The sequence below is a fragment of the Protopterus annectens genome, chromosome 4.part0 (assembly GCF_019279795.1).
Source record: "Protopterus annectens isolate FY-2018-M chromosome 4.part0, PAN1.0, whole genome shotgun sequence".
In the NCBI taxonomy this organism is placed as follows: domain Eukaryota; kingdom Metazoa; phylum Chordata; order Ceratodontiformes; family Protopteridae; genus Protopterus; species Protopterus annectens.
The window spans coordinates 703,689,192-703,705,208 of record NC_056733.1 but is presented as its reverse complement, the minus strand read 5'-3'; the positions used below and the strand labels follow the sequence as shown (position 1 = coordinate 703,705,208).

The 16,017-nt window shown below is 40.0% G+C and overlaps 1 protein-coding gene across 1 annotated transcript; it reads right to left on the bottom strand.

Annotated features, from left to right (window-relative positions):
* Positions 1-5,212: 5,212 nt before the first annotated feature.
* LOC122800134 (macrophage migration inhibitory factor-like) lies at positions 5,213-6,807 on the bottom strand. The gene is made up of 3 exons (XM_044069654.1): positions 6,691-6,807; positions 6,068-6,240; positions 5,213-5,276 (listed from the first exon to the last, which is right to left on the bottom strand). The coding sequence occupies exons 1-3, from the start codon at positions 6,805-6,807 to the stop codon at positions 5,213-5,215; spliced, it is 354 nt and encodes a 117-aa protein (XP_043925589.1).
* Positions 6,808-16,017: the final 9,210 nt, after the last annotated feature.

The window sequence follows — 16,017 nt, the reverse complement described above, 5'->3', positions numbered from 1 at the left end:
TGCAGTGATAACAGCAGGCTTTACTGGAAGTGACACTTGGCTACTTCTGTAGCACTGCTGAAGTATGCAGCTGTGTGGCTAGGAAGTTGTATAACTGAGAAAATGTATAGCAGAGTGGGATATGAGGCACTGGGGAAACTTATAGCAGAGTGGGATATGAGGCACTGGGGAAAACGTATAGCAGAGTGGGATATGAGGCACTGGGGAAATGTATAGCAGAGTGGGATATGAGGCACTGGGGAAATGTATAGCAGAGTGGGATATGAGGCACTGGGGAAATGTATAGCACAGTGGGATATGAGGCACTGGGGAAACTTATAGCAGAGTGGGATATGAGGCACTGGGGAAATGTATAGCAGAGTGGGATATGAGGCACTGGGGAAACGTATAGCAGAGTGGGATATGAGGCACTGGGCAAACGTATAGCAGAGTGGGATATGAGGCACTGGGGAAACGTATAGCAGAGTGGGATATGAGGCACTGGGGAAACGTATAGCAGAGTGGGATATGAGGCACTGGGGAAACGTATAGCAGAGTGGGATATGAGGCACTGGGGAAACGTATAGCAGAGTGGGATATGAGGCACTGGGGAAACGTATAGCAGAGTGGGATATGAGGCACTGGGGAAACGTATAGCAGAGTGGGATATGAGGCACTGGGGAAACGTATAGCAGAGTGGGATATGAGGCAAGGGTTATTCTGCTACTTGTCAAGTATAGCCACTCCTATAACATAACAGGATAAAAGATGCAAAGTATACTAATCGCAGTGCTATATACATTGCGTTGGTTATGTTGAAAGAAATTTTCCCCAAGTCTAAATACTGGAACTTAGAGTGCTTTTTGTGCAAGTAAAGCCATTATATTTTCCACCAAGTAGCAGCTGGAGATTTAACAGCTGCCAGCAGTGGACTGAAGAATGCTCAAGCATTTGTACAAGTCATGATTAGTGGAAACATGCATGAAAGTTTGAACTTAAAGCCTTTGCAGGTAGATGCATCCTTTGTAGCCTTTCATAACAATGCACATTAAGAATAGACTGTACTGTTCCAGAAACTTAAGAAACCTCAGCACATGCAGGCTTTCAAAGACTAAGCTCTGAACAACCAGGCAGTGGTGTTCTCACTCCGCATTACACAAGTGTCATTGCCAATAAAATAAGGGACTTAAATTCAAACATAACCAGTAATGCAATTGGTAAGAATTAGCCTTATTCAAATAGCCCCCCCCCCTTGGAATGCATTTCTCCAGACATGAAACTACCAACTCCAAGGCCCAAATATCTTCTAAATGGACCACCTCAAAGTGGTCTCACTGCAAACCACATAGTGCTTATATACAGGTAAAGTATATTTCAGCAACAGAAGTTGGCTAGTTTATAACTGAAGGAATTTTTGAGAGAAGATGACCAAGTGAGAAATTTTCTCCTCAGAGCAAGAGATAAATATTTCTTCAAATCAGGTAGTACCAAGCTATGCAGTTGAGGCTCATATACATTACAGAAATCAAAGTGGAAAGGCTTAATAAACCAAGGGGGGGGGTTCGAGACTAGGATTTTAGGATGCAAACCCTTAACCATATAGAAGCTGAAAATATTCAAACAAAAACAAACTGAGATTTTACCAACAGGGATGACTGCAAACAGAAGCATACAATAGGCAACAGGGGGCTAGTTTATTGGAAAAGTATTGAAGGGTCATAGTTGTACGAGACTTGCCTTCTCTACAAGAACAGAAGGCCCCAGAATGAGGAGAGCACTCAAATGAACTACTTTAAAATCCAAAGCCAAGTTAGCCACCCATGCCAAATAATCAGAAGGTTTTTAATCAAAATCTAAGTAGAGCGCAGATAATTGTTATCTGCGCAAAATACACTATTCAATGATAGGTCTGTTGTACAAATACAGTGGAACAACTACTTCCTTGGACTTATTGCCTCACCACTGTAGACACAGGATGGTCAAGTGCTAGATTAACGTCTGTGTCCCCTTGGACATTGAGAGCAGATCTGGACATGCCTACATCTGGTTCCAAGGTTGGTTGTAAAACAGGCTCAGCCAGTGATTCCAGATCGACAGTGGAGTGTGTCTGAGCCCTCATGTGCTTCAGGAGAAACATCTGTAAAAGGTGCAGCTTCTGCGTCAGGCCTAGGTTTTTTTGGCCTTACACCTTGCTATAAGCATAATGAAAGGTTCTTCAGACCAGAAGACAGAGACTAAGCTTAAGCATTTTTCCCCAAGTAGATAGCGAGGGAAAACAGACTACAGAGGGTGTTGGGCACAAAAGATTGCCAAATATGGTCATGGTGGGCCCAAGACAGAAGGCACTGGAAATTACTATCCTTGTGGGGATAGTGTCTTACAGTTGCAATTCCCTTTCCTGAATGACATTAATCTCAATCACAAAAAGGTAGTAGAAAGACAAAAGGATTCCCCTTTGGGGAACTTATCATAGAATACAATTTCACCAGCAGAGCTATGTCCGGGACTGGCAATCCAGGATGATGTGCACACGTCCCTTTTATGGCCTACATCTGATGTACCATGCACCATATAGTAAAAGGGATGTATACCTGCTGTTGGGTCACCGTGGTAGGCAATTCCCTCATGTTAACACTGCAGAAATATAGGACATCAAAGGATAGTGGCTCTAGAGGCTAGAATACATCCCTATGGCATGCATTTATTCAAACATGCAACTGAACTCCCAGATAAAAGACCCAACAGTGTCCTGTATGGGGTCCCTCAAAGCACACTTGCTATACTCTGCATCCTATACTACAGGGAGATAATCAGTGTTGGCATACAAAGCATCCCCTGATCCAGTATGGATGGACCTACAGCAAATGAGCAAGTCAAATAACACCAGAAATTTAAACTTCTACAACAAAGTGAGGGACGGGTATACTACTGTTCTGGAACAGACTACCTATCCACGTAACAAAGCTCATTTCCATCTATTCAAGTTAGATTTGGATCTAGCTTTCCCAGGACAGCTTCCTCTAGTACTAACTGACAGAGCTTTATCCCATGCATGTGGCCACTTTATAGTATGATCACATAGGTCACTAGGGGTATTTACACTAGGATGGGCAAGAGCAACCACCAAGTGAGGACAGGTGAACTCAAGCATCCATGGAAATTGCCCCACAGGGGCAAATTAGTATAACACAATCTAAATTTGCTTTTACATTAACTGTAATACACAATCTTAATTGCCTAGACATCACAAGTTAAAGTTTAGGACAGCTGATGGCATTAAAGTAGCTTGGAATGTGGAAATCAAATTCCAAGTGTTTTATACTGGTATTTTTAGAAAAGGGGCAATTGCATAGAAATTGAATTAATGGGAATATACAATGAAGCAGGATTTAAACTATGCACTACACGATACTGGAATTTATTAAAGACAAGTCCACCCATGTCATTGTGACTACACTGCAGAAAATTTACCTGCCAACTTTAGTTTACTGTTTTGGTATGGCTTATCCAGCCTTCAAATGTCAAGTAAGAATGTCTAAACTGCAATGTTGGTATATATAGTGATAAGACTGATGAGGGATGTTATTACAGGGTTAGCCTCAGGGTCCAGTATTCATTTTGCATCAGATTACAAAACCACAAATGCTGTTTAAGCAAAAACATGTAAAGCCAATCCAGTGGAGGGTTAGGAAGACTAGCAGTAGTGGAGAGGTTCATTGCCCTGTATCTGGGCACCTTGTTCCACAACCTTACCAAGGTTGCCCAAGTGGCAAAGCAGAAGACTCTGTGGGAGTTAAGTGTGAAAAAGGTAAAGTCATCATATTCAGAAAGCAGCCAAAGCACACAGGTGCATATCCTCACAAGCGTAATGAGCTACTCTGACCAAGACATCAGGCCATAAATTGAACAGTTAAAGTGAGGAAATACCAGCACTGTGGTATGAAGGGATAAGACCCCAGTTTTAGTTCAGATGACCCAGGTTCTGTTAGCAGCTTGGCCACCTGAGGAACTGGCAGGGAGGAAAATGCCCATGTCAAGGGGAGAGTTCCTTCATCTTAGCACTCCTTGACGGGATACAAGGTACACAGAGGAGTACCCCTTGTATGGGTCAGGGATGGAACAGTACATGTAGTAGGTCAAATCCCTTCAGAGTATTTGTAAACCCTGCCAGGAAAGTTCCCTGCTTGCTCCATCCCAGAAGGGGAAAAAAAGTTAGCTTGAAGGAGAGGCTGGTAGACATGGCAAAGGGGGTCAACACCAGAAAGAATGAAGCAGGGGGCAAGGAAAAACTACCAAGGAAAACTTAACAAGCAAAGACATGGAGTAAGCAGGACTCAATTCAGCTTGTCCAAGTTTAGCCCCTTTAATAGGCTCTTGTAATGCAGTGTACCCAACCAGTAACCTGTAGCTATGAAGCAGCTGGATAAGTCTTTCAAAATCCTCACTGAAGAATGCACATTCATTGTTTTTATTTTTAGATACTACAGAGATAGTGTTCATAACATACATTTAGTTGACAGATCACTTCCTCCCCATCCTCTGATCTTAAATTATATAGCCATTCAACACCACAGCATCACTTGTGCAGGACCACACCTGCATGTGACACTTGTACATTTAGTTGAATGCAGCTTTGTCCTATTTAACCATGTACTCCTTTCTAGACATGAACGTTTTAGTAATGTACCATCTAGAATTAGAAGGGACCTTTTGCCAGAATTACACTATTGAGGACAACTTCAGATTACTTAGGACTACACAACTAAGTTTTAAGGCAGTCATGTGGTAAGCTGCATTACAGCATTAGCTACATCAAATTCAGTTCATTTCAATGGCAACACAGAAAACTGAATGCAACATAAGTCTCCAAATATGAAAAAATTTGGAAATCATACACAAATGAGAATCAGCCAAGTGGGAAAGCTAATCATGCAGCCAAATCTGAAAAGCTGCAAGACTAAGTGGACAAAAAGTTTAATACAGTTAATACTCTGACCAATATGCCCAATGGTTTAATTCAGTCAGTTTTGCACACTTCCACCATGCAAGCCTTTGCCATAATTAAAAGCCACCAGCTCATTAGCAACATCTTTATTTGCCAGGTAATCCATTCTAATCAGTACAGTCCAAATAGAAAACTCATTAGCAATGTGTACAGGAATGCATTCAACACCCTCCGGAATGTTTCTACAGTTACATTCATATGGTGACGATGCACGTTTACAGAAAGCAGTTAGAATGTGGAACCATTCCAGCCAACATTTACTCCAGTCATATCCATGAAGTTGATGTAGATCCTAAAGAAAAAAAAAACAGTTATAAGCAAGGAAGACATTGCAAATAAAATCTAACAGGATCAATAAGCCTGGGCCTAAATTAGACAAGCACAGGAGGGAGGAGCTTCTGGGGACAAGTCAGCCAATAGAAGTGAATTACAGTACATCTGAAGCCCATACAGCATTCCAAATTACAGAAAAAAAGCCTGTTCCAGTCATAACAGGAGACCTAAGTGTCCACTAGCATCATCTACAGTTCAGTGAAAATCCAATAAATTCTTTGTATGATAAGGGATTTGGAATCATCCCTAGTAGTCTTAAGCATGCTGGTAGAGATGTGACCATAGTCCTTTGCAACAATCTGGAGCACATAGAAAGAACTCATCCATCCATGCTGCAGCCTAAGCAAGTTACCCGTTAGGCCAATATGAGCACAATTGTCAAATTTAGGTTTAAAACTCCCGCCACACAAAGTGTGTTAACTAGACCTACCCACACCCTGCACATGCAGAAGCTTAATTGTTTGCCAGTAATATGATATAACACAGGCTCCATGTACAGTACAGACATTTCAACAGTTACAATTTCCTTTAGATATTTGGTTTGCTGGACAATACTCAAGAAATTGTTAAACTATACAGTTTTAGCAGTTTAGGGAACACAAGTAGTGCCATTTTAAGGATGTCAAACTAGCATTTTAAGGATATCAAACTAGTTTTGAAACAAATTCAACTAATTACATTTTCACACATGCCTCTGTGCTATGCATTCAACAGTTTTGATTATACTTTGAGAAACACAAATCAACTTACCTGTCTGCAGATATCCCAAAGTGTTTGTTCAGCAGCTCTGAAAGCAGCTTGGAGTAAGTCTTGTTTTTTGTACCCCCAATGTTGCCAATGCTGCACAAACTGCAGAGTGCACAGAGATCCGATGTACCCCCAAACCACATGCGCTGGTCAGTATTAACGTGACTTGCAATATACTGCAAACAAAATTTATGAAAAAGATCAATATTTAAACATTAAATATTGCAAAATGAAGTCAGTATTCTGCAATCTAACCACATGATTTCCCATTTAAGAAGCATTTTGAGGACTTAAGCTGCCTTTTATAAGTTACTAAATTAATTTAGTGACATTTGAGTTTCACACTTCATATCCTTCAGAAAATGCACGGTAATAACCTATTTCGCTAAGAACCTTAAGTTTAAGGGCAACATTTTAAAATCTTTCACTATTATGGGGACATTTGCCCCCACCAAGGTGTTGATAGATATTATGGAGGGATATAAAATAAGAAAATTAAATAGCTGTCATTGTTTAGTGACTTCAATCATTAATGACTTATCAGAACACAAACTTTATAAGGAGCAGTCCAAAAACAAAGTGAAAAGGGAGCAAGGATGATAAAATGCACTTGGTTCTTTCCCAGCCCACCTTAACTGTGCAGGTTTGCCCATAGCCTTGGCCATCTCCTTTGTTAACTCTTCAAAGAGAGTGTCAGTCACTGCACTTTCAGAGGCATTGGGGTTCACTACAAACATAGGCATCTTCGGGGCGCACACACAAGAACTTCACAAAGTTACCAGTCAAGCAAAAACACAATCATAAACAAAATGAAAAGCTTCAGGTGTGTCTATTTTGTAGATGCCAGGCTATAGTACGTCACGGAGAGATGGGGCTCCAGTTAAAGTGACACTGAACCTTGTAAACAGAATATGTCTCATTCTAATTATGATTCAGACAGTAACTTCAGGGTTGTGGCTAGATTCCCTCAGCTGAGGGAATCTAGCCTGCTCATAGTGAGGTGGCTAGATTCTAGTGGGGAAAAGGACCGTCTTTACACCGATAGTGTCTAGCCCCGTTGAGGGACATGGGTCCTTTCACCCAAGGGAATCTAGCCTGTTCTATGTAAGAAGGCTAAATTCTAGTGAGGCAAAGGACATTCTTTGCAGTAACAGAATTTAGCCTTCTCACATACTACAGACTAGATTCCCTTGGCTGAAAGGACCTAGTTATTAATAAACATGAGGTAGTCTGGTGTAATACATATGATTGACAGGGTCCTTCCAGATCATGGAATCTAGCTTTTTTAATACAGTAGGTTTTAGGGGGGAAAGGATTTAAACATATTTAACTTCTTTATAAACATGTTACGGTTTATTTACAGGAATAATTCCTAACCTAGTTTTCATGTAAAGCAGAATACATAATATTGTGTAAAAGACCAATTCAAGAAAAAAAGATTCTAGCGTGCACTTTACAAAATTACTCCTGTTCACCTGAAAGAGTGAAAAAAATCCTGCAGCTGTTAACACAAAGCAGAGGCAGGGAATAACCTGGTTTGTAAAAGAACGTGAATTATTTTGAGAAAAAGGAGTCTCTCTCAGAATACATAGAAGGCTTTTGGAAGAACAGTAATAAGACACTTCAGTACAGATTTCATTGGCTGAATGGACTTGGTAATTTTAGCAAAAGGTATCTATCTGTACACCAGCAGTTAATTTCAGGCCCCTTCAGAACAAATTCCCAGAGATGATGGATCCTGGTCCTTTCAGCCAGGGCAATATAACCTGCTGTATCTGAAAATGCTAAATTCAGCTGGAGGAAAGGATTGTCTTTCTGAGAATAGCTTCTAACCCCTTTGATGTACACTGGCAGGAATGACTTTTTGTACAGAGTCCTCCAGCCTGTTATATATAACATGGATAATTTGTACTGGAGAAAATTACCTTTTTTATTGGTATAGATTCTGTCACCTCTGGTGTACAGAGGCAGGAATGATTTTTTTTGTTAGGAAAGGACTGCACTACATTATTTTAGTTAAGCATAATTTCTGACATCTTCAGCACAGATTATCATACCTGAAAGACCCAGATCCTTTCAACCAGCGGAATCTAGCCTACTCTATTTGAAAATGCTGGATTCTAGTGGAGCAAAGGACCTTATTTCTGGGAATAAATTCGATCCCTTTTGGTGTACAATGGCAGGAATGAACATTTTTTTAAGAAAAGAGCTCTACTACATTCTTCTAGTTGATCGTAGTTTTTGTCCCCTTCAACACAAATTGCCATGGCTTAAGCACCCAGGTCCTTTCAGCCAATGCAATCTAGCCTGCTCTATGTGAAAATGCTAGATTCTAGTGGAGGAAAGGGCCATCTTTCTGTAAATAAATTATATCTACTCTGGTGTACACTGGTAGGAATTACCATTCTTTTTCGAAATATATGACTTACATTTCTTTGGCTGAGCATAATTTCAGGCCCCTTCAGAACAAATTCCCAGGGATGATGGATCCTGGTCTTTTCAGCCAGGGGAATATAACCTGCTGTATCTGAAAATGCTACAGTCTGCTGAAGGAAAGGACTGTCTTTCTGAGAATATCTTCTAACCCCTTTAGTGTACACTGGCAAGAATGACACTTTTTATTGAGTCCTCCAGCCTGTTATGTGTAACATGGCTAAATTATTGTGGGGAAAAGGACTTTTTCTTTGGGGATAGATTCTGTCACTTCTGGTGTACAAAGGCAGGAATGACCACCTTTTTTTTAGGAAAGAGCTGCACTACATTCTTCTGGCTGAGTGTAATTTATGCCCCTTCAACACAGATTGCCATGCCTGAAGGACCCAGGGCCCTTTAGCCAACAGAATCTAGCCTGCTCTATGTGAAAATGCTAGATTGTAATGGAGGAAGGGACCATTCTTCTGGGAATACATTCTATCTCCTCTGGTGTACAGTGGCAGAAACTACCATTCTTTTTGGAAATACATGACTTACATTTCTTTGGCTGAGCATAATTTCAGGCCCCTTCAGAACAAATTCCCAGGGATGATGGATCCTAGCCCTTTTAGCCAAGGGAATATAACCTGCTGTATCTGAAAATGCTAAATTCTAGTTGAGAAAAGGATCATCTTTCTGGGAATAACTTCGAACCCCTTTAGTGTACACTGGTAGGAATGACCCTTTTATTGAGTCATCTAACCTGTTCTCCATAACAGAACTAAATTTTAGTGTGGAAAAGGACCTTTTTTATGGGAATAGATTCGATCACTTCTGGTGTACAAAAGCAGGAATGACCATTTTTTTTTTATGAAAGAGCTGCACTACATTCTTTTGGTTGAGCATAATTTCCTGCCCCTTCATTCCATGGCTGAATAGAATCTGGCCTGCTGTATGTGAAAATGCTAGATTCTAGTGGAGGAAAGGACCATCTTTTTGGGAATAAATGATATCTTATCTGGTGTACAGCGGCATGAATGACCCTGCTTTTTGGAAATAGATTCCCTACATTCATTTGGCTGATCATAATTTAGTTCCCTTCAGTAGAGATTGGCAGGGGTGAAGTACCCTGGTCCTTTCAGTGAAGGGAAGGGAATATAACCTGATTTATGGGAAAATCCTAAATTCTAATGGAGGAATGCACTGTCTTTCCTGGACTAGATTCTAACCCCTTTATGTTACACTGGCAGGAATGACTTATTTTTGGAGTAGATGCACTGCATCCTTTTGACTGATCACAATATCAGGTCCATTCATCTGATTTCCCTTGGCTGAAAGGACTTAGTCCTTATAGGAAAGAGAATATTGTCTGCATTATGTGAAAATGCTAAATTCCAATGAAACAATGGACTGTCTTTCTGAGAATAGATTTAATCCCCTTTTTTTGTACAGTGGCTGGAATGACCCTTTTATTTAGGAAAGGTCTTCACTACATAACTTTGGCTGAGCATAATTTCATGTCTTTTCATTACAGAGCACCATGGCTGAAGGGACCTGGCCCTTTCAGCCAAGGGAGTATAGCCTGCTGTATCTGAAAAGGCTAAATTCTGGTGGAGAAAAGGACATTTTTTGTGGGAATAGATTCTAGCTGCTTTAGCATACAGTGGCAGGAATGACCTTTTTTAGGAAAGAGCTGCACTACATTGTTTTGGCTGTGCACAATATTAGGTACCTTCAGCATAGATTCATCTGGTTGATGGACCCTGGTCCTTTCAGCCAGAGGACTTCTAGCTTGCTTTATGTGAATATTCTAAATTCCATTGGAGGAAAGGACCATCTTTATGAGAGTAGTTTCTAGCCCCTTTGGTGCACAGTGGCAGGAATGATCCTTTTTTTAGAAAATTGTTTCAGTACATTCTTATGTCTGAGCATAATTTCAGGTCCCTTCAGTGCAAATTGCTATGACTGAAGGACCCATGTCCTTCCAGCTAAGGGAATCTAACCTGCTCTATGTGAAAAGGCCGAATTCTAGTGGAGGAATGGAGCTTCTTATGGGAATGGATTCTATCTGCTTTAGTGTGCCATCGCAGGAATGATCCTTTTTTTTAGGAAATAGCTGCACATATTCTTTTGGCTGAGCATAATTTCAAGTCTGTTCAGCACAGATTGCCATGGCTGAAGGACCTTAATGGAATCTAGCCTGCTCTATGTGAAAATGCTAAATTCTAGTGAAGGAAAAATTGTCTTTATGTGAATAGATTCCAGCTACTTTGGTGTACTATCGCAGGAATGGCTATTTTTTCAGGAAGGAGCTGTACAGTATTCTTTTAAGTCAGCACACTATCAGGTCAATTCAGCTTACAGTCCTTTTGTTGAATGGACCTATTCCATTCATCCAAATAAATCTAGCCTGCTTTATATACAAATGCTAAATTCTACTGGAAGAATGGGACCATCATTCTGGAAATTCTAGCCCCTTTGGTGGACAGTGACACTAGGAATGACCTTTTTTTAGCAAAGAGCTGCACTACGTTCTTTTGAATGAGCACATTATCAGGCCTCTTCATGTTAGACTATTCAGCCAACATTCCCTTGGTTGATGAGACGTGGTCCCTTCAGTCAAGGGAATCTTGCCTGCTTTATGTGAAAAGGCTAAATTCTAGTGGAGGAAAGAACTTTCTGTTTGAGAATAGATTCTAGCCCCTTTGGTGTACAATAGTGGGAATGACCCTGTTATTGGGAAAGAGCGGGACTTCATTATTTTGGCTGAACATAATTTCATGTCCTTTCATCACGAATTCCCATTAAAAATCTAGCCTTCTTTATGTGAAAGGGCTAAATTCTAGAAAGAAAAATACATTCTGTCTGGGAATAGGTTCTAACCCTTTGGTGTACAGTGGTAGGACTGATCCTTGTTTTAGGAAAGAGCTGCAGTACATTCTTTGGGCTGAGCACAGTATCAGCTCCCTTCATCCTAGTTCATTTAGCCAAGATTCCCTTAGCAAACAGGATCTGTTTTATGTGAAAAGGCTAAATTGTAATGGGGAAAAGGACCATCTTTCCAGGAATGCATTCAAGCCTTTTTTGTGTACAGTAGCAAGAATGGTTTATTTTTTTATTCTGGAAAAAGCTGCATTAGGTTGTTTTGTTTAAGTAGCATGAAATATTTTGCTCAGGAAAGAGCTACACTAGATTGTTTTGTTTAAATGGCTATAGTCTATTCAGCCAAAGGAATTGATCTTTTTTTAAGTAGGTGTGCTGATTACAGTGAGATAAAGACATGGAAAAATAAATTATTGCTTGCATTTTGAAAATAAGCTATGTTGCACTTGCAGGAAGCAGGAAAGAACTCATCAATAAATATATATGGATAGGTATAGATAAACACACACATTTCTGTATTTTGCTGGTGAGAATACAATTGACCTGGCTCTTTCTTTACCTGGAAACACATTCTTACCCTAAATATATTAGTCTCTAGTTGCAAAATAGCAGCATTCTAGGAAGTAGAAATTGGCTTGCACTTTATAAGTATATAACTTTCCAGTCGTTGGAAGGACACCAATTAGTAGTAATAATAAGAAAGACTGTTTTAGAGAGTAATAATGATCCAAGGGGAGAGGAATACATTTGGGCTACAAAAGAAGTTGAAATAGTACCCCACAATCCATTTTAGCTTGATTTTGCCAAGTGCACTAACAAGTCCTTTCAGCTAATGGAATCTAGCCTTGTCTGAAAAGGAGAGCTAAATTACAGTGAGAGAAACTATAACCTTTCAGGAATCAGATTCACTACATTCTTTTGTCTGAAAGGTCATTGCCCTTTCAATGAAAAGGTATTCTGATTTTTAAAGTAGGCTGTGCTGATTATAGTGAGATAAAGATATTGGAAGATAAATATTCTTTTTTTCCTGGCAAAAAATTTTGTAAATAAAGCCTTTTTTCTATAGTTTTTCCCTAAATATAAGAGATTTGGAAAACTACAAACATAGGCATCTTGAGGCACACACAAGAACTTCACAAAGTTACCAGTCAAGCAAAAACACAATCATAAACAAAATGAAAGGCTTCAGGTGTGTCTGTTTTGTAGATGCCAGGCTATAGTACGTCACGGAGAGATGGGGCCCCAGTTAAAGTGACACTGAACCTTGTAAACAGAATATGTCTCATTCTAATTATGATTAGTCCTTTCAGCTGAGGGAATCTAGCCTGCTCATAGTGAGGTGGCTAGATTCTAGTGGGGAAAAGGACCGTCTTTACACCAATAGTGTCTAGCCCCGTTGATGTGAGCAGGCTAGATTCCCTTGGTAGAAGGGACATGGGTCCTTTCACCCAAGGGAATCTAGCCTGTTCTATGTAAGAAGGCTAAATTCTAGTGAGGAAAAGGACATGCTTTGCAGTAACAGAATTTAGCCTTCTCACATAATACAGACTAGATTCCCTTGGCTGAAAGGACCTAGTTATTAATAAACATGAGGTAGTCTGGTGTAATACATATTATTGACAAGGTCCTTCCAGATCATGGAATCTAGCTTTTTTAATACAGTAGGTTTTAGGGGGGAAAGGATTTAAACATATTTAACTTCTTTATAAACATGTTACGGTTTATTTACAGGAATAATTCCTAACCTAATTTTCATGTAAAGCAGAATACATAATATTGTGTAAAAGACCAATTCAAGAAAAAAAGATTCTAGCGTGCACTTTACAAAATTACTCCTGTTCATCTGAAAGAGTGAAAAAAATCCTGCAGCTGTTAACACAAAGCAGAGGCAGGGAATAACCTGGTTTGTAAAAGAACGTGAATTATTTTGAGAAAAAGGAGTCTCTCTCAGAATACATAGAAGGCTTTTGGAAGAACAGTAATAAGACCCTTCAGTACAGATTTCATTGGCTGAATGGACTTGGTAATTTTAGCAAAGGGTATCTGTACACCAGCAGTTAATTTCAGGCCCCTTCAGAACAAATTCCCAGAGATGATGGATCCTGGTCCTTTCAGCCAGGGGAATATAACCTGCTGTACCTGAAAATGCTAAATTCAGCTGGAGGAAAGGATTGTCTTTCTGAGAATAGCTTCTAACCCCTTTAGTGTACACTGGCAGGAATGACCTTTTGTACAGAGTCCTCCAGCCTGTTATATATAACATGGATAATTTGTACTGGAGAAAATTACCTTTTTTATTGGTATAGATTCTGTCACCTCTGGTGTACAGAGGCAGGAATGATTTTTTTTTGTTAGGAAAGGACTGCACTACATTATTTTGGTTAAGCATAATTTCTGACATCTTCAGCACAGATTGTCATACCTGAAAGACCCAGATCCTTTCAGCCAACGGAATCTAGCCTACTCTATTTGAAAATGCTAGATTCTAGTGGAGCAAAGGACCTTCTTTCTGGGAATAAATTCAATCCCTTTTGGTGTACAATGGTGGGAATGAACATTTTTTTAAGAAAAGAGCTCTACTACATTCTTCTAGTTGATCGTAGTTTTTGTCCCCTTCAGCACAAATTGCCATGGCTTAAGCACCCAGGTCCTTTCAGCCAATGCAATCTAGCTTGCTCTATGTGAAAATGCTAGATTCTAGTGGAGGAAAGGGCCATCTTTCTGTAAATAAATTATATCTACTCTGGTGTACACTGGTAGGAATTACCATTCTTTTTCGAAATATATGACTTACATTTCTTTGGCTGAGCATAATTTCAGGCCCCTTCAGAACAAATTCCCAGGGATGATGGATCCTGGTCCTTTTATCCAGGGGAATATAACCTGCTGTATCTGAAAATGCTAAAGTCTGCTGAAGGAAAGGACTGTCTTTCTGAGAATATCTTCTAACCCCTTTAGTGTACACTGGCAGGAATGACACTTTTTATTGAGTCCTCCAGCCTGTTATGTGTAACATGGCTAAATTCTTGTGGGGAAAAGGACATTTTCTTTGGGGATAGATTCTGTCACTTCTGGTGTACAAAGGCAGGAATGACCACCTTTTTTTTAGGAAAGAGCTGCAGTACATTCTTCTGGCTTTGTGTAATTTCTGCCCCTTCAACACAGATTGCCATGCCTGAAGGACCCAGGGCCCTTCAGCCAACAGAATCTAGCCTGCTCTATGTGAAAATGCTAGATTGTAATGGAGGAAGGGACCATTTTTCTGGGAATACATTCTATCTCCTCTGGTGTACAGTGGCAGAAACTACCATTCTTTTTGGAAATACATGACTTACATTTCTTTGGCTGAGCATAATTTCAGGCCCCTTCAGAACAAATTCCCAGGGATGATGGATCCTAGCCCTTTTAGCCAAGGGAATATAACCTGCTGTATCTGAAAATGTTAAATTCCAGTTGAGAAAAGGATCATCTTTCTGGGAATAACTTCGAACCCCTTTAGTGTACACTGGTAGGAATTACCCTTTTATTGAGTCATCTAACCTGTTCTCCATAATAGAACTAAATTGTAGTGTGGAAAAGGACCTTTTTTATGGGAATAGATTCGATCACTTCTGGTGTACAAAAGCAGGAATGACCTTTTTTTTATGAAAGAGCTGCGCTACATTCTTTTGGTTGAGCATAATTTCCTGGCCCTTCATTCCATGGCTGAATAGAATCTGGCCTGCTGTATGTGAAAATGCTAGATTCGAGTGGAGGAAAGGACCACCTTTTTGGGAATAAATGATATCTCATCTGGTGTACAGCAGCATGAATGACCCTGCTTTTTAGAAATAGATTCCCTACATTCATTTGGCTGATCATAATTTAGTTCCCTTACGTAGAGATTGGCAGGGGTGAAGTACCCTGGTCCTTTCAGTGAAGGGACTATAACCTGATTTATGGGAAAATCCTAAATTCTAATGGAGGAATGCACTGTCTTTCCTGGACTAGATTCTAACCCCTTTATGTTACACTGGCAGGAATGACTTATTTTTGGAATAGATGCACTGCATCCTTTTGACCGATCACAATATCAGGTCCATTCATCTGATTTCCCTTGGCTGAAAGGACTTAGTACTTATAGGAAAGAGAATATTGTCTGCATTATGTGAAAATGTTAAATTCCAGTGAAACAATGGACTGTCTTTCTGAGAATAGATTTAATCCCCATTTTTTGTACAGTGGCTGGAATGACCCTTTTATTTAGGAAAGGTCTTCACTGCATTACTTTGGCTGAGCATAATTTCATGTCTTTTCATTACAGAGCACCATGGCTGAAGGGACCTGGTCCTTTCAGCCAAGGGAGTATAGCCTGCTGTATCTGAAAAGGCTAAATTCTGGTGGAGAAAAGGACAGTTTTTGTGAGAATAGATTCTAGCTGCTTTAGCATACAGTGGCAGGAATGACCTTTTTTTAGGAAAGAGCTGCACTACATTGTTTTGGCTGCACACAATGTTAGGTACCTTCAGCATAGATTCACATGGTTGGTGGACCCTGGTCCTTTCAGCCAGGGGTCTTCTAGCTTGCTTTATGTGAATATTCTAAATTCCAGTGGAGGAAAGGACCATCTTTATGAGAGTAGATTCTAGCCCCTTTGGTGCACAGTGGCAGGAATGATC